The 19,149-nt window shown below is 43.8% G+C and overlaps 1 protein-coding gene across 1 annotated transcript in view; it reads left to right on the forward strand.

Annotated features, from left to right (window-relative positions):
- Positions 1–19,149, forward strand: part of LOC133403263 (A disintegrin and metalloproteinase with thrombospondin motifs 20) — a 118,490-nt gene that overhangs the window by 70,517 nt on the left and 28,824 nt on the right. Inside the window, exons 19-28 of the mRNA XM_061678019.1 lie at positions 1,122–1,248; positions 1,752–1,962; positions 3,327–3,491; positions 3,905–4,075; positions 5,656–5,775; positions 6,681–6,788; positions 9,318–9,482; positions 11,162–11,431; positions 12,679–12,840; positions 17,543–17,719. Of these exons, the coding sequence (XP_061534003.1) occupies positions 1,122–1,248; positions 1,752–1,962; positions 3,327–3,491; positions 3,905–4,075; positions 5,656–5,775; positions 6,681–6,788; positions 9,318–9,482; positions 11,162–11,431; positions 12,679–12,840; positions 17,543–17,719 (1,676 nt within the window). The remainder of the gene's footprint in view (positions 1–1,121; positions 1,249–1,751; positions 1,963–3,326; positions 3,492–3,904; positions 4,076–5,655; positions 5,776–6,680; positions 6,789–9,317; positions 9,483–11,161; positions 11,432–12,678; positions 12,841–17,542; positions 17,720–19,149) is intronic.

A 19,149-nucleotide genomic window follows, 5' to 3' on the forward strand; every position in this document is an offset into this window, starting at 1 on the left:
TAAAATAAATCCGCTCCTGTGCGGAGCCAAAGTTGAATCACATCAGAACCAAAACAAGAGCCAGCTGTAGTAAAATTACATTTTTAAAACTGTTACTTTGGATCCTTAATCTGATATGTTCACAAATCGAAGCTTGACATGGAGCAGAACGTGGAGGAAACCATTTTTGCTTCTGAAACTGAATTATGTTTATTTACCGTAGTGTTAAAAAAAAACTTGTTTTTTTACTATCTTAGTTGTTAATAGTTTCTTTACATCTTTGCATATCTAGAAAACCTCTATATAAAACCAATTTATTATTATCACTAGTAGTAGTTGTTGGTGTCGCAAACCCCCCTTTTTTACACATTCACACTTTATGCATCCATTTCCAACACCGCTTATCCTGGTTAGGGTCACAGGACGCTGGAACCTATCCCAGCTGACTTCGGGCGAAAGGCGGACTACACCCTGAACTGGTCACCAGTCAGTCGCAGGGCACATATAGACACGGACAACCATTTGCACTCACATTCACACCGTCACTGAGTGGGAACTGAACCCACGCTGCCTGCACCAAAGTCAGGCGAGTGTACCACTACACCATCAGTGACTCATTCACACTTTATTTCATGTCAAATGTTATTTTTTACTATGTACTGCAGGCCGCTAAAAAGTGGACGGTGGGCCACAAATGGCCCCGGGATCGTAGTTTGGACACCCTTCCATAAAGTGTCTTATTACAGTGAAAATTTGTACACAGATTGAAGTGTCAGCACAAATTAGCGTCACTCACAAATACATCTGGAACCGTTTAAAAAAATAATTCTCATTCCCTATACCACCTCCTGTTGACCCCCTCTGACCTGAGCCACTCACATCGCTCGACACGTATACCGTAGCTGAGCCTTCAAGCACTAAGCCTGTCAAAGTTTCCCTCTAAAGGTCAGTTAGTCAGGCTTCCTGTGGGTCAAAGATCCCCGTGGGATGTGGTAAAGAGATGTAATTATGAGGTGTGAGACAGACAAGGACCCCCAAGGCTACCTGATGAATTTTAGGTGAAGAAATGTGATATTCCGGCGACTGATTTGACAGTGTGTTTGATTTTAGCATGTTTTTGTGCACACACGTGTTTGGTACAGGGGAGCGGCGGCAAAAGGCAGGCTGCATGCGGAAGAGCGATCACCTCGAGGTATCGGACCAACGATGCGAACATTTTCCTCGTCCCGTCGGTGTCACTGAGGCTTGCAACAACGATTGTGAAGTCAGGTGATGTATACATACACACGCACGCACAGATAAAAAAAAAAAAATAAAAAAAATAAAAAAAAAAAAAAAAAAATCTACAGTGACCCCCGGATGTTCAGGCTTTCTTTTGCCCCTATACTTTATTTGCTGAAAAACTCACCTGTTCACTGTTTTTGTGCTAAGGCCAAAGCAATAAAAGTATTGCTTTGCTGACATCTTGGGGCAGTTTGGTACCAAGGAACTAAGTTAAAGTAAATTGAGGCGCTTCAGTTGGACAAAATTAGTGCTTTGCCACCATCTTGAGGAATCTTGGTGCCAAGGAACTATGCTGAAGTGAGTTGAGGAACTTTCAGTCATTCAGACAAAAGTAGTTCTTTGCCACCATCTTGTGTCATTTAGGCAATTATAAACCTTTTTGGAAGGGCGTGTTATGTTTGTTTTATCATTGATGCACCAGCCCCCATATCTAGGTAGGCACCTTTTAGCAAATTATATGACTTAATAATACTAATATTTTCCAACAGGTGGCATGTTGCCGGGAAGAGTGAATGCTCAGCTAAATGCGGTGCAGGTTACCGCAGCCTGGACGTGCAGTGTATGAAGTACAACCTGATGAAGAGGCAGAGCGAGCGGGTAGAGGCCAGTTCTTGTGTCGATGTCGTCAAACCTCCGACTCGAGAAAGCTGCCATGGCGATTGTCTTCTCAAGAGCTGGCAGTACAGTGCCTGGTCACAGGTATAGTAGAATGGGGGGCGGAATTCCCATTAAATCATGACACATTACAGTTGAGCTTTTTTTCCCCTCTAGGATTCCCTGCTCACAATTACAAATGGTAGTTTACCTTTAAGTGACTGTAGTTAATAGAAAAAGACGACGAGTGTTTGGTGTTAGGTTAGCATCGGTGCCAATATTACTGTAAGTTGTGTGCTGCTGATCGCTATAATTAGAGTAGTTATTTCAACACATGCTCTTCTGTTAGCTTTCAGCATTCATTAGCTTGACCTACTTCAATAAAAAAAAAAAAACATTACCAGTTAATATTAACTGGTAATCACAGTTTAAAAATAAGATATCATCCACAACTGTAGGATTTGTCTTGGAGCAAAAAGAAGACTATTTGGTCCTTTCTTGTACTTAAAATGTGCCATGCTTTACTTGAATTTCCAGTCACACCAAATATTTGTTTGGTCCACCAGTATTTGTAAAAGAGGGGATAAGGAGTTACAATGACAACAACCCCTTATTAAAAGCCAATGTAATATAATCATGTATTGAAGCTGTTATTTGGGGCAAAACAGTTACATATTGTTGCTTTCAACAATATATAGAGGGTTTACGCTATTTTGCGCCAACTACCATTACAATTTACGGACATCAAATTGCGCCCTCAAATTGGTGGCCAACCTTTTAAAGCTAAAAAGTGATTAAAGAGTAACTACGGTTCTCCCTCAAGACCAAACAATCATAAACACACGTCTGACCTGAAAAAATTATGCTGCGCTTGGCAATTCTGCTGCAGGTAAAAAGTGGAAGCCAACTGATACATACAGGAATCTATTTTTCCCTACAGCTCTACTGGATCTGGTGGGTCACTGCCACATTTTTGCCCCATTAACGGGTTGTAGCGAAAATTAAAAAATTAACAATTGGCACCTTTCACTCAATCTGCTCTAAAAAAATGGATGGATGGATCAGGGATAGATGGAAGTAGATCGATGTAAGTATAAACAGATGGATAGATAGATTGGTGGATAAATTGACCATTGTATAGATTTATAGATTTACAGTATGTGTGCTGGATGGGCGACAGATAGATTAGTACAAGATGGATAAGGGATAGAGGGATGGCTAGTTAGTTGGTGGATGGATGGACAGACAGATCTGAACCAAAATTTAATGGGTTCATCCTTGTCCTATGTGCCACTCCTCTACAAAATAAGTCCAATCATTTTTATGTAATCCTCCTAACAAACCAAACAAATAAAACTATGATCAAAACTTTTTTTTCGCTTCACAGCATTCTTGCTTGGCAGAGGTAACCGTATGTCTGTTGTATCAAATACTCAAGAATCATGTGTTTTGCTGTGTTCTTTTACAAGTGCTCCAAGACGTGTGGACGAGGGGGTCGCAGCCGAGAGTCATACTGCATGAACAATCTGGGCCGGCGGCTGGTGGACAGGGAGTGCGGCGAACACCAGAGAGTGGTCACAGAAACCTGCAATGACCAGGCGTGTCCCAAGTGGACCGTCAGCGAGTGGAGCGAGGTGGGGGGACATTACCATTAGGTGCAGCTAGAGTTCAGTGGTGGGCATTTGGTACCTGGGCCTTCAGCCCGACACGGCCAGTGCTATTGATTCTGAAGGCCCTGGGAAGATTAGATTGACATAGCAACACATAAAGGCTACAAATCAGATTGGACTAATATATAACATGCACATACTGGAAGCAGTCTGCAGCCAAGAGAAACAGTTAGAAATTAATTAGTTTCATAGAAGAAATATTAGAATGTAGGCTGTAAATGTGCTTGTGATTAGGCCTTGCTGGTCCTGATCACTCCATTGCTAGTTACATTTCTGATAAAACCTCTATGGTAATTTTAGCTGGAGATTTTTCATTGACACAGTTATGTTGATTCTCTTCCACTATCATGACATCACCCATCCTCGTGGGCCTCTAGTGCCTGGTGACGTGTGGTAAAGGGATGAGGCACAGGCACGTTTCGTGCACCGCAGCGCCCAGAGAAGAAAAGCTGAGTGAGCACTTGTGCGACCCGTCCAGCAAGCCCCCCTCCGTCGGGAGCTGTGAGCTGCCCGAATGCGCATCCTGGCAGGTCGGCGTGTGGGGAGTGGTGAGTACGCACGCACGTACATCCACGTGTACGTACACACAGGTTAGATGCACACACTCTCAGTGGGTAGACACGTGTAAGGCTCGTCTGAGGAAATGGTTTTCATGTGTGGCTCGCAGTTTCGCAGCCAGATGCTTTAAAACTGTCTGCGTATGGACCACAACAGGACACATGCACATACATGGGTCCCACTTTGTAAAATCTCACTTATTGTCAAAGTGCAGTCAAGCATATGCTTTTAGTTTGATATTTTTTTATTTATTGAATAAAAAAAGCTTTGCAATGCTGCACAATATAGTCATAAATTGGCACCCATTTTAAATTAGAAAAACCTCACGGCACACCACCAAACAAAAATGTTATAAAAAGTAGGAATATTGAAACAATGACGATCTCACAAATGACTTTACGACGCATTGGTTAACACCCTTCTCTCGTTGCACAGCTGAGCTGGGTGGCGGCAAAAATAAAGGCACGAAGCACAGATTTGCTGCTTTAATGGCTTTATTAGCTCCTCTGCACATTCGACGTCAACAGGTCCTGCGCTAATTGCTACTCTTCCCCGGTCACCGTCACCACACTTGCCACTGTACACACTCGCGCACTCCTTCCTCCTTCACAGTCCCGCCGGACGACGCCTGCGCAGTCCCGTCTCACTCACACATCGACGCACACGCCCACACACACTGAGCTTGCTGTCACAATCACGTGGGACAATACCCGTTACAGAAGTATTTGGCCGTAAATTACGACTTTAACGGTGAAATCCGATTTACGCGGAAAATCGTGTTAGGTTCCGTTCCAGCGTAGGAACGGAACTCGGTCGTAAATTGAGGACTTCCTGTAATTTTATGTCTGTCACAATATGTCCCTGGCATAGATAGATTCACAAAGAGATATTTTTAATTAATAAATAATTTTCTGACAGATTAATTGAATTTGGATAATTTCCCGCGGCACCCTGATAGTCTGTCACACCACACTAGTGTCCCACGGCACTCTGGTTGGGAGTTGCTGATATAAAAATAACTGTGACAATGGATGAATGGATAGATCAATTATTGGATGGAAGCTAGATTGGTGGATGGATAGGTGGTTGTATGGATGGATGGAAAACTGACGAGTGGATCGATGGTGAATGGACGATTGGTGGAAAACAATGCAACATATTTATTTGAGCATGCACATCATGTACACATCCAGGAGTGACTCTTGTTCTGTGTGTGTGTGGTCACTGATGGAACATGGGTAGACGTCACGTGACAGCGTATACTTCAAGATGTGTGTGTGTGTGTGTAATGTGATACACCAAAGAGTTACGTAGCGTTCTCTGACTCCAGCTGCCATTTCCTCAAACGCTGCTTTCCCTTTGCCCTCATATCCTGTCAGACTAAACCTGAGCCACACACACACACACACGCAAATGTATTCCCATACATTCCAAGTTGTTGCATAGTGACACCACCATTGAGATAAAGCACAAACGGACTTCAACCTGTATGAGTCACTTTCGTCATTCATATTTTTGCTTGTGTCTGTAAACATAGCCATGCGTGTGTGCATGTAATTGTGTCCCCCAGTGTGCAGTCACCTGTGGCCACGGCTACCAGATGAGAGCAGTGAGGTGTGTGTCGGGGGACTATGGCAACACAGTGGACGACAGAGAGTGCAACGCTGCAGCCAGGCCCAGAGACAGTCGGGTAAAGACACACAAACACACTGATTTCGGTCTTATTTTGGTAGGTTTGTACTTCCTATTTTTGTCCCATTCCAATTAAAAGGAATTTCTCGTGGATATTATGTGTTTGTGATTTTAACAATAAAGTGCAATGTAGACTGCTAAGCTCGCTTCTTGCGCTAGCCGCTTGCTAGCTAGCCAAGTACTTGTTTCTTTCCATGGCATTGATGGTTGATCTCATTTTAGACTTGAAAAAAAATATTCAGTGGTCCCTCGACTCACAAGTTAAATTAATTGTACTGTATCTGGAACTGTGATTTAGTCGCAGGGCGGATGTTGTGGCTTTCTCTACCACTATCTAGCAGCACCGTATTTAAGCTTGCTTGTATCTCAAATTTTTGTTCACAACACAAAGCAAAAAAAAAAAAAAATGTTTACTTAAAAATCAACCGAGCAGTGGTTCGTACAGTGTAAAACTCGTAAGTCGCTGCACTCCTAAGTAAGGTACCACTGTATGCTTATTAAAGTTAAGAGAGTTTAGAAAAAAAAGTTAAGAGAGACTCCTCCTACTTGCATGATGAGTTGTGATGTTAAAATGATCCTTAACATATGGTTTGCAATTGTTTATGATGGTGGCGATAACGTAACTCATTCAGATTGACTTATTTTGCCACTTGGGGGCAGCAGACATCCTGTATACAAATTTCATTGTTCTCCATAAACTTGATTGACACAGAGTTAACATTAGCAAAGATTTAATTCACCCCTTTTTTAAATTCTTATTTTATATATTTTTTAATCCACCGTAAATCATTGTAAGCCCTTAGTGTGTCTGGGAAGGCAACCATACTCTTGTTTGATGTTCCAGTTAAAAACAAAAAAAACTATAAGTGATGTATGAGGATAATAATAATAATATGTTTGAAGGACTGCGAAATGCTGGCGTGCCCTTGGGCCTCTCCAGTCCAAAGCACACCACCACCTGACAACTCTGCTCAGCTCCGGACACAGTGGAGATATGGCTCCTGGACGGTGGTAAGGATGCAAATATCACTCATTTACCGCAAATCACACTTTTTGCCTTGAGTTTGATTGTATAGAATCAAAAGGCTGTGGGACAAATAATATATTAGTATTATAAATATTCTTGCGCCTCTAATTTAATACACAAGAAGCCACAGAGCCTGAGGAAAAACAACCAATCAGAGACAGAGGCCATTCCGTACGAGGTGTCAATCATTTGTCGCACACTTGCGGGCAGACTTATCATGGGCACACCCCCGCAGACTCGCAAAGTAATACTTCTAACATTCAGTGTTGTAGTAACACTCCTTTACAAATAAGATGCGTTTCTGGGCTAACAAGGCATATGACAAATACACTTTCCCTCAGTATAAGCCAAGTGTACTTACAAGAAGTATAATTTAAAGGGATACTTTGACCTACGAGTGCCCCAATTTGCGAGTATTTTTTAATTATGAGCCCCCCATTTTTTCTCTGTGTTGAGAGCAAAAATTTAACTAGTTGCGAGTGAGCTTCAGAGACCACGAGATGGTGAAAGGGAACACCACAACATCTGGCCACCATCAGTTCACATGGTTACCCCGCAGTGGAAGTACAGGTATCTGTTGTGTTTTGTACTCGCATTTTCTGGGGGTTTTTTCTGAGATCTTTTGGTAAATTTCTTCTTTCTAGCGATGTGTCCTAAGTAAGTGAGTGCTGTGAAGAAGACCTAGATGATGGCCATTGAATTAAAGATTGAAGTCATAGAAAAACATGAGTGAGGTGTGCCTGCAGTCAACAAGGCGAGGTAGTACGAGTGTCGTACTTGTACGATATGTACTATATTGGACCCCAACTATATGCACGGAGTAGGGACTGAGCCTGACCACAAACTGTGAACATTTAAGAATATACACTCCCTTATAATTGCCATGAAAACAAAATCTGAAAACAACACAAATAAGAGGGGGCGAGGTAAAAACATAACTGAGTGTGTGGGGGATTGAGTATTTAAAAAACAAGTGGGGGTTTCTGTGAAAAATGGAGCAAGGGGTCCCCAAAGATTCTGTGATTAAGTGAATACATGAATGCAGAGAAGCAAAAATGTGGGGGTCCACTGTATATTGAAGCAGGAAGATTCGATAAAGCCTATAATGCCAACTAGGACTCGGACTCGCCCTCTCAATCCCCATTAGTTAGTCGTGTTGACAGTAAAGAATGGCTTCCGAATCAGAATCGAATCATTACTCCTTGTACTATATCAAAATAAAAACGTCATTGTCCAACAAATGAAAAATCCAATTTGATTATCTAAAAACTATCCATCAACCAGAAAGAGAGTATGCCGATGTGTTTTGGCTGCCGCTTCTCCCTCCAGAAAAGTTTTTATTTTTAGTTTAAAATGGCTTACTTTGACCAGGATCCCTCGCCGTATGATGGCCAAAAGTAGACTCCAGGTTTTGCACCTGTATCTGTGCCGTAAAATGCACTAATCCACGGTCCATGACAAGCGCTAGCTAGCCAGCTAGCGCTTGTCATCTGCTGCGGTGTTGGATCTTGCACAACTTTCTCCCATTCATTCTGACACAGTCGCTGTCTGCCACGAACATCCGTGCGGTTCATCATGCATCTATCGGTTGCCTCCTTCCAGAGAGATAATCGTCTCAGTGGAGATGACAACGGCTATTCTAAGGAATAGAGTAGCTTACTTTGAGACTGAGGAGCCGTGGTACAGCTGTAGAAACTGCAATACTCTGGCGAGAGTTTCCGGGATCTGGCAGGCTTAAATGCAGGTGATGATGATGGGTGATTGATGACAGGTGTGCGGCCGAGGTGGTGCTGATTACTGTGAAAAGAGAGAGAGGGAGGGAGCGAGAGGAGCGCAAAGCGCCACCCAGGCTCCAGCAAAAGGACTGCATGGCACAGTTAATGACACTTTTGTTGCATTTGTCTTCTCTGACGTCGTCGCCATCTTCTCCTTTTTCTTTTGTTGTGTTAATTGGCGGCTTGCAAATTTTATTTCGCGCTTCTTGAATCAAAACACGTACGCTCTGCTTCCGCCGCCTTCGCTCGCGTCGATGACGTAACCATGTTGTGCTAGTCCGTCAGCTTCATAATTTAACTCTTTCCTGCCATTAACAGGCAGTTACTGTATATACCAATAGTATCAGACTGGGAGGTCTGGCAGTGAAAGAGTTAAATAAGTGGATCCCTGAGGCAGAATAAAATCCTCAAGCATTTTTTTCTACTCGAAATACTTGAAACATTCAGGTATTCGTTGCAGCCCTAATGCTGTTTAACTCATCTTTGCAGCCATATATTCAATTTTGAGATTTTAACTCATTTTGTAGACCCAGGTTGTTGGCGTGGTAGATGTTAGCATGCTACCTGTAAGAATTTCAATTTCGTTGGAGCCATTTTTGCTTTTGATTTGTTTAGTTATAATTAATATATAAATATTTTTTTTCCGTTGTATAATTTCTATAAAATCGTGCATTTTTAGACCGGCTATTGTTAAAGACGTGACATGACATAGTAACAATGACTGCGTCTTCCCTCCAGTGCTCTGCAACCTGCGGCAAAGGGAAGCGGGAACGCTACGTTAGCTGCAGAGACGCCCAGGGCAGCGTGGCCGACGAGTCCTACTGCACCCACCTGCCACGACCACCGGAGACCTCTGCGTGCTTCAGCCCATGTGGCCAGTGGCGGACCGGGGAGTGGTCTCCCGTGAGTGATCCGTCGGCTTGCTGTGTCCAATCAGTACAGATGTTTTTTTTTTTGCCATGGAGATTTGCAGTACTCACTCCCATTGTTCACATCAGGTCTAGATGATGTGAAAGGGCCAATGGTGTGTTTGTTTAACTGGTAGAGATGACTTTTTTGGGGATGTCTTCTAATCAGTCAGGATTCATGTGGGATGAAGTCAACTTTATATATAAAAGGTTTGGTCTGTTGATTCCTGACTCATGGGAACAATTGATGGAAATCACAAACAGCACAGTGATGACTTTCTCCTTGAGCAATCATGTCACTGTCATTGCCAATGCAGCGGGTTACTTCTCTGACATACCGAAGCCGGCCAATCAATACTGATTACAAAATCAAAGCCCCATCATCAAGACCGAAAAAAAAATCAAAATAATGCCCATCCAATGTAGAACTGACATAGTAACGCGTAAATTTGACCCACGGTTTCAAAATGTGGATTTACAGTCGACAGTAGATATGTGGTATAGCATGTCTGCTTCACAGTCAAAGGTTCTGTGTTTGAATCAGCTGAGTGTTGTGTGGTAATCGAACACTTTAAAATTGTCCATAGGTGTGAATATGGCTCACAGTAGAGAGGTCCCTGGTTTGAATCTTTCAACATGCATGTTAAGCTTGGTACACACTTAAGGATTTTTTTTTTTTAATCTTAAGAGATTGTTTATCTACTAAAGACCCCACACATGAAGATGAAAAATCAGGCATTTGATCATACTGTATGTGGTGTCTTTTGATAATCTGAACACAGCATCAAGATTCTGTTCCACAACCGATCTAGAATCTAGTCCGCCAAAGACAGAAATTTGGCGTGATCTAACAAAAACAAAGAAACGTAGCAAAAAATGGGAAACACAAGACGCAACAGGGAAGAGGAGACACGAGAGGAGGGAATTTTTTTTACTGAAAAATCCCAAACTTAAAAAAAAGAAAAGACTGGAAAAAATCTCGGAGACAGCGTGATAGCAGACTTTTTGGGGTGGAGACATTAGATAAGAATTCTTGGGCTTCCCACAGCTCCTCGACTTGGTCCTCCATTCCTGAGGCCCACCAGACTTTTTATTTCAGGTAGGACATGTTTTTTTTTTATTTACGTCCCTTTCCTTGCTCCTCAGTCGGGTCACTTCTTGATTGGCTACATTCTGTTTCTCGTCACAATTCACGCAGTCATTGGCTTTCCCCAGACACATGAACACTTTTGGTCGTAAGTATTGAAAACGTTTACACATATTTAAGATTATTGGCGCTGACCCGTTTCAAACTCAGTTATTGGGACAAATTCACCCGTAACACAGGATAGTCTTATAGGATAATTTCAGTTTTATAGGATTCTTTTATAAATCAAAATATAATCTAGCATTTGTTATCTGTGGTTGGGAAGGGGCAAAATCTGGACAAAAACAGTTTGATTATCTTTGTGTGTGTACTAGGCCTCAGGTTTATTAAAGAATCTGACTTCTCAGATTGTCAGTTGGTGTGACTGAGTGTGAATGGTAGTCGTTTGGTTATATGTTTCCTACGATTCACTGTCGACCTAACCAGGATGTACCCCACCTCTTGCCCAAAGTCAGCAGGTTACGCAGTATTGAACAAGGATCAATGATACAAAGGGAAAATTGACAGTTGGGTCTTTTCTGTTGCAGTGTTCAGCGACATGCGCCACCGGAAGGTCCACCCGACAGATCCTGTGCTCCAACTACCACCAGCCTGTGGACCAGTCTTTCTGCGACCCAGACGAGAGGCCTGCGACGGAGCAGGAGTGCATGGCTGTGCCCTGCTCCTCGGTCTACCACCGCCAACGCATCAACGACCAGCCGTACGGATACCCCAAGGACCCGGGGCGCCACCCTGGCCACAACAGCTGGAACGTGCCGTCAACGGACAACCAGTGGAGGACCGGACCCTGGGGCGCAGTATGTACAGCCTGTGAATTGCAGTATTTGGTTGAATGATGCCATCTTGTACTCATATGATACGATTGTCCTGCTGCGCTGGAGGCTATACAGTATACTCCACATTCTCTAATTTGCTGCAGCTCTCCGTTTTCTTGCTGCCCCCAGTCTCTTATGTAAAATCTGAAATGGCAAAAAAGAAACGCATACTGTATGCTAATGTAAGCTTGCTGTGGCTTATCTCCAGAGGCTGCCGTGTACTCCAGAGCCTCCACTAGGAGCCGACCTATATGGATTTTGTTTAGGCTGATGCCGATTCCGATATTTGGCAGAATTAAATTCTGATAACCAATTAATCGGCCAATTCATTTAAACAATATATAATCAATAAAATAACTTATTTTTGGGTCCCTAAACACTTACAGCAATAAAGATATGAATTACAGGCAGAGCGTTTGACTGTTTTTCAATACTTTGCCCATTAGCATTTGTTTATAACTGAGAGAAAAATCTGCGAAAATTGGACGGTTTCTTTGCCGAATTTTTTTGTTTGCTTGATTGTTTGAATGTCAGTATCTTTGTCTTATGTTGTAATGTGTTAAAAAAAACTGTAAAAGTATGTGAGGATTTTAGCTGATTTGAAAAGGGCTAATATCGACCAGCTGATTATTCGGTCGAGCCCAAGTCTCCACCTTGCTCAAGCGTTCCGTTTTCCCACTGCCCTTAGTCTCCACTCTAATAAAATCCGAAATAACAGAAATTATCATAAATATCCTAATGTTAGCTTCTCCTGTGACTGTGCCTTAGCTTTGGGCACTGTTGCATTATACTCCACAGTCCCCACATTGATGCAGTGCTTCATTTTTTACTGCTCTCAGTCTCAAATAAAATCCCAAATACCCCCCAAAAACCAGCCATGCAATCATAACCTAACCCTGTTGCTGTCCCTTCGATCTTGACGCTGCTGTATTATTCTCCACAGTCTCCACTTTGCTGCACTGCTCTGCTTTCTTGCTACCCTCAGTCTCCTGTTGAATAGAATCTATCCCCTGTAGGGGGAGCCTGAGCTAAAAATAATTTCACTTTTTCCTTCCTATTGTCTCTCTGTATGTTTGTGTCAGGGAATTTGTCACGCTTTTAATTCGCTTTTAATTCATCTGGATGCTGACTCTGAAATATCACCGATGATGGCGCTGAGTAAAAACTTCTGTTCATGCTCACTCGCTCCTGTCCTACTTTGTGAAAAACACCAAACGTGTGCTCCTCAGTGTTCCAGCACCTGTGCTGGGGGCTTTCAGAGGCGAGTGGTGGTCTGCCAGAACGCCGACGGCCACAGCAACAGCTACTGCGACGAGAGGGTCAAGCCGGCCGAGTCCAAGAGCTGCAACTCGGGGCCTTGTCCTCTGTGGAACTATGGCGTCTGGGGAGAGGTGAGCTTATCTTTTTTTTGTTTGTTTGTTTGTTTCACTGAACCTTACTACACTCTCCACACCGCTGTTCCATCCTTATCCTCTATTGTGTCTCTGTTGTGTCACACCAACATGGGAGTTCACCAGATCCTGATTTAAAAGCATATCATGGATCGAGTCTTGCACAAGATTGAGGATCAATCTATTGATTTGAATCAGATCTGTTTACAACAAACACGGTACTTTCTTACATTCGGTGTGTTTAGATGTCCACACACACCAACAATCGGCCCGAATTTGCACATAAAAAAATGGAGCAATTAAGGCACTCTCATGCCCTTGCATGTGGGCAAGGAGATCCACAGTCGCCCATGCACTTTAAGACGTTTATTGAACAGGACAAACAGGCAGACATGCAGTAAATGTGAAATGAGAACACTCGCGAGGAACAAGTAAAAGACCCTCACACTGACATAGCCGGCCATCCCGACTGGCTCCAGCTCCTGATGGCACTCACTAAGCCACGCCCCTTAAAGGCACACATCAACACACAAATAATTAGACTTTACAGCGATTTGATCTGTTTGATCGGTATTGGCCGATAATTAGCATTTTTTGCTGATCGGCCGATCGGCTTTCATGTCACAATTCGCCAATCCGATCAGTGACGTAAGTGATCGGCTCCGCAAAAAGCGTTTAGGCAAAAGCTCGTTTATTTTTACCCTTGTCACGTGTCTTGTGGCGTAGTACTGTAACTATCTGACGGGCAAGAAAGTTGTTTTCAATCTTGTCAGTGAAAAAACGCGGCGTCTCAGACAATCAACACATAAGTTATTTACAGTCTGTGCACAACTGAAGTACATTGTGGGGTACGTCATCTAAATGCTTCAACAGAACAAATTTGATCGGGTACCTGAAGAATGTACACAAGGAGGAGCATGCCGCATTCATGCAACGCAGTGTGGGAGAGAAAAAAAGGAAAACCGAAACCGATGCAAACTCTGGACAACACCCGTCCATATAGCCGGGACAGTGAGAAAGTTAGAGTAAGCATGTCATTAACCGTATTTGTTAAAGTAATTTAATTGCAATAAAGTAATTTAATTACAGTAAGTTGGCACCCATTATTTCTGTAATGTTGATTTGACCTAATCTTAGGTCAGTGGCCAATCCTTGAATGCCGAAAGGTCATTGATGTTTTAACTTTTGTCTAAAATGCAAGAGAATAATTTTGAAGATAGTATACAGTACACAAGTATATACAATAAATGAACAAGTCGTGTAAATAGACACATTGCTCCATCTTGTGATCGGTGATCGGTTATCGTTTATTTTAAACTTGATGATCGGTGATCAGCCCCAAAAATCCTGATCATATAAAGCCTACAAATAATACCTACAGTGTGTTTGTGTGACCTTTGGCTTAATGACACTTTATAATGCTAATTTATTTCTTTGCATTCTCTTTTATTATGTTTTATTATGTTTTTTTATACATTTGACATTTACTGGAATACTAGACATAAAAAAAATTACACTTTGTGTATTTAACCAAACACCACATAAGTAGGACAAAATTCTGCAAGTTTTATGCTTACACACAATGCAAAATGCTATAGACAGGCTAATGAAACTAGCATCGATATTACGGTGTTGTAACCCTTTAAACAACAGATATTTGAACAACCCCTCCTTGAGCCGTCACCTTATCGTGGTGGAGGGGTTTGTGTGTCCCAATGATCCTAGGAGCTAAGTTGTCTGGGGCTTTATGCCCCTGGCAGGGTCACCCATGGCAAACAGCTCCTAGGTGAGGAACCAGACAAAGCACGGCTCCAAAAACCTCTATGACGAGTACAATAAATGGATTCAGGTTTCCCTCTGGAGCCAGACCCGACGGTGGGGCTCGAAGGCGAGCGCCTGGTGGCCGGGCCTGCACCCATGGGGCCCGGCCGGGCACAGCCCGAAAAGGGTCACGTGGGTCCCCCTTCCCATGGGCTCACCACCTGTGGGAGGGGCCATAGGGGTTGGGTGCAGTGCGAGCTGGGCGGTGGCCAAAGGCGGGACCTTGTCGATCCGATCCCCGGCTACAGAAGCTGGCTCTAGGGACGTGGAATGTCAGCTCTCTGGCAGGGAAGGAGCTGGTGTGTGAGGTCGAGAAGTTCCGACTAGATATAGTCGGACTCACCTCCACGCACAGCTTGGGCTCTGGTACCAGTCCTCTCGAGAGGGGTTGGACTCTCTTCCACTCTGGAGTTGCTCAGGAGGGGAAAGCAGTGTACCATCAACAATGTGTATAGTGGGGATGGGGTGCTGCTGACCTCGACTCGGGAAGTTGTGAGCCGGTGGGGAGAATACTTCGAAGACCTTCTCTATTCCACCGACACGCCTTCCCATGAGGGAGCAGAGTCTGGGTTCTCTGAGGCGGGCTCTCCTATCTCTGGGGTTGAGGTCACCGAGGTGGTTAAAAAGCTCCTCGGTGGCAGGGCCCCGGGGGTGGATGAGATTCGCCCGGAGCTCCTCAAGGCTCTGTTGTTGTTGTAGGGCTGTCCTGGTTGACACGCCTCTGCAACATCGCTTGGCCATCGGGGACAGTGCCTCTGGATTGGCAGACTGGGGTGGTGGTCCCCTTTTTAAGAAGGGGGACCGGATGGTGTGTTCCAACTACAGGGGTATCACACTTCTCACCCTCCCTGGTAAGGTCTATTCAGGGGTGCTGGAGAGGAGGGTCCGTCAGGAAGTTGAATCTCAGATTCAGGAGGAGCACTGTGGTTTTTGTCCTGGCCGTGGAACAGTGGACCCAGCTCTACACCCTTGGCAGGGTCCTCGAGGATGCATGGGAGTTCGCCCAACCAGTCTACATGTGTTTTGTGGACTTGGAGAAGGCGTTCGACCGTGGAGTCCTGTGGGGGGTGCTTCGGGAGTATGGGGTACCGAACCACCTGATACGGGCTGTTCGGTCCCTGTACGACCGGAGTCAGAGTTTGGTCCGCATATCCGGCAGTAAGTCGGACTCGTTTCCGGTGAGGGTTGGACTTCGCCAAGGCTGCCCTGAGACCATGGTCCTCAGTTGGAAAAGGGTGGCGTGCCCTCTCCAGGTCGGGGATGAGATCCTGCCCCAAGTGGAGGAGTTCAAGTATCTTGGGGTCTTGTTCACGAGTGAGGGAAGAATGGAACGGGGGATTGACAGGCGGATCGGTGCAGCGTCTGCAGTGATGCGGACTGTGGTGAAGAAGGAGCTAAGCCGAAAGGCGAAGCTCTCAATTTACAGGTCAATCTACGTTCCTACCCTCACCTATGGTCACGAGCTGTGGGTCGTGACCGAAAGAACAGGATCCAGGATACAAGTGGCCGAAATGAGTTTCCTCCGCAGGGTGTCCGGGCTCTCCCTTAGAGATAGGGTGAGAAGCTCGGTCATCCGGGAGGATCTCAGAGTAGAGCCGCTGCTCCTTCACATCGATAGGAGCCAGATGAGGTGGTTGGAGCATCTGATTCGGATGCCTCCCGGACGCCTCCCCGGTGAGGTGTTCCGGGCACGTCACACCGGGAGGAGACCCCGGGGATGACCCAGGACACGCTGGAGAGACTATGTCCTTCGGATGGCCTGGGAACGCCTCTGGATCCCCCCGGAAGAGCTGGATGAAGTGGCTGGGGATAGGGAAGTCTGGGCGTCCCTACTAAAGCTACTGCCCCCGCAACCCGACCTCGAATAAGCGGTAGAAAATGGATGGATGGATGATATTTGAACACAAAGAGTGTAACAACACATGTAGACAGACAATATAGCAATACTCACGGGCATATATTTATGATCATTTTAGAAGAGAAAATTACTGCAGCTTCGTGAGCAATTGTGACGTGACATATATACTTCGTGTATACAGTATACATATGCATTATTATACTACCCCCAGGTGGCCAAGGCACACACACCAAAAGGAGCCTCACAATGTATGCATGACATCATGGCACACAAACTGTTTAATTCTTTGCATTCTATTTGATTATTTTATGACTGTAAATTTGATCAATCAGTCAATCAAAACTTTAACTATATAACACTTTTCATGCATATGAAATACAGCACAAAATGCTGTGCATAATAGAAAAAGGAACAAGAGAACAAATGTTGTTCAAAGCATACACGCATGCACACACATTATTGTATATGGGCATTTACACACCCGCAGAACGCTTAAATGTATGAGAATGAAAAGAACTGAATAAGTAAAATAAGGAAGCACTATCTTACTATCAGCTCTTTGTAGTGAGGAAATACCACTTTATAAAATAAATAAAAGCAATTAGAAAATTGTTAAAAGTTAGACACTGAGGCAAAACAAGCTACAATAGAATCAAACAAAAACAGATGTAAAAAAGAAATACATGAGAATATGAGGTCAAAATCAATAAATATGCAAGAAAAATTTGAATCTACTAAAACCTAAAAGTTGAATTGATAGCAAGGCTAAAAATGAAATTTCTTAAGCGGCTCTCAGCTTCTCTCAGGTCTTCAGGTTGGCTGTTCCACAGGCGAGGACCGCAATGATTAAAAATTGCCTCACCATGTGTTTTTCTTCTTATTTTCGGAATTGTTAAAAGGCCTCTACTTATAAAGCACAATTCTGTAGAGTGCTATTTTTCCTAATAAAAAGCACATCAACAATGTGTTTTTTTTTTGGGAGGGGGCCTACAGTATAATGTGCATTTTGCTGGCTTCCCTTAGTGCACTCAGAGCTGCGAAGGAGGAAGGCGAACCCGTCTGGTGGTGTGCCAGAGGCCCAGCGGCGAACAACTCAATGACTACAACTGCGACATCCTGGACAAGCCGCTGGACATGGAGCAGTGCAACCTGCATCCCTGCGTAGGCTCCGCCTCCTGGCACCGCAGACCATGGAAGCCGGTACGATAGCGTTCCCTTCCCTGACGCTTATCAACCTTTTCGGCCGTTGGTGCGTCACCGCAAATAAGCCTGATGTGTATTTAGTCTAATGCTGCGGGAGACTCAACTGAGTGCCGGTTATAACGTGCGCTCGTTGACGTGCGCTGGCCCCGGCCTACCCGGTCGGGGCCCTGCAGTGACATGGTGCTGATTAGAATGAAGAAACAAAAGAGCCAAAACACACAAAGACACAATGGTGCTTCTCCTAGGTGTTCATTACAAACACATGGATCTAATTTTTTACACTCAAGACATACAGTAATATTATACGTATGCTGTTCTCGCTGCCTTCACCATGTATCCTGAGTACACAAGTGTATATTTGTGTATAAGAGTTAATATTATGGCTTTTATCGAACAGCGACAAATGGCTGCTATTGTATTTTGTATATGTAACTTTGTACAGGAATGTTTGTTTTGTTTTTCCCATCCATCCATCCATTTTCTACCGCTTATCCGGGTCGGGTCGCGGGGGCAGTAGCTTTAGCAGGGACACCCAGACTTCCCTCTCCCCAGCCACTTCACCCAGCTCCTCCGGGGGGATCCCGAGGCGTTCCCGGGCCAGCCGAAGGACGTAGTCTCTCCAGCGTGTCCTGGGTCGTCCCCGGGGTCTCCTCCCGGTGGGACGTGCCCGGAACACCTCACCGCGGAGGCGTCCGGGAGGCATCCGAGTTAGATGCCCCAGCCACCTCATCTGGCTCCTCTCAATTGTTTTTCCCAAGTGGCTTATTTTTCGCTACTGATTATTCAAAAAGAAAAAAAGAAAAAAGTTTGCCGGTGCTCTTTATCAGACCTTTTGTATCGCTTCATCATAAATACAGTATTGTACAGTGGAAAATATTTTCATTTATTTTGTTGGGGTTTTTTTTGGTTTTTTTACGTCATCCATGACAGTCAGTACATTTCAAAGGTAATATTCACACCAGAGAATGAAAAATTAATGCTAAAATATGAATGATAATTTTTTAGGGAGGAAGTGGCCAAGAATTTTCAATAAACTCAGTACAGTGGAGATAAAAAGTCTACACCCCCCTGTTCAAATTTATTTCACAAATGTTTTTGCAAAAGAAAAAAAAAATTAGACCAACATACAGTAAATAATTTAAAAACGTTTTATTGGTTGTCAGCACACACCAAAAAAAACTAAAAAAATTAACAGCAGTCAAAATCTGTTCATCATTGTTACAAATTCATTTTAGAGTCAACTAAAAACACTCAGACACATCCTCCCTGTTATCTGTTTTTTTTTCTATTTTTGACAATTAATTTTTTTCATTTTTATTTCTGAAGGATTTTTTTCCCATGCATAAAAAACTTTAATTATTTTAATCCCGCTTAAAACACTTAAATTCTCAATACAAGACATAGGTAAGAACCAGACTGGTTTTGAA

The sequence above is a fragment of the Phycodurus eques genome, chromosome 5 (genome assembly GCF_024500275.1).
Source record: "Phycodurus eques isolate BA_2022a chromosome 5, UOR_Pequ_1.1, whole genome shotgun sequence".
Taxonomy (NCBI): Eukaryota; Metazoa; Chordata; class Actinopteri; order Syngnathiformes; family Syngnathidae; genus Phycodurus; species Phycodurus eques.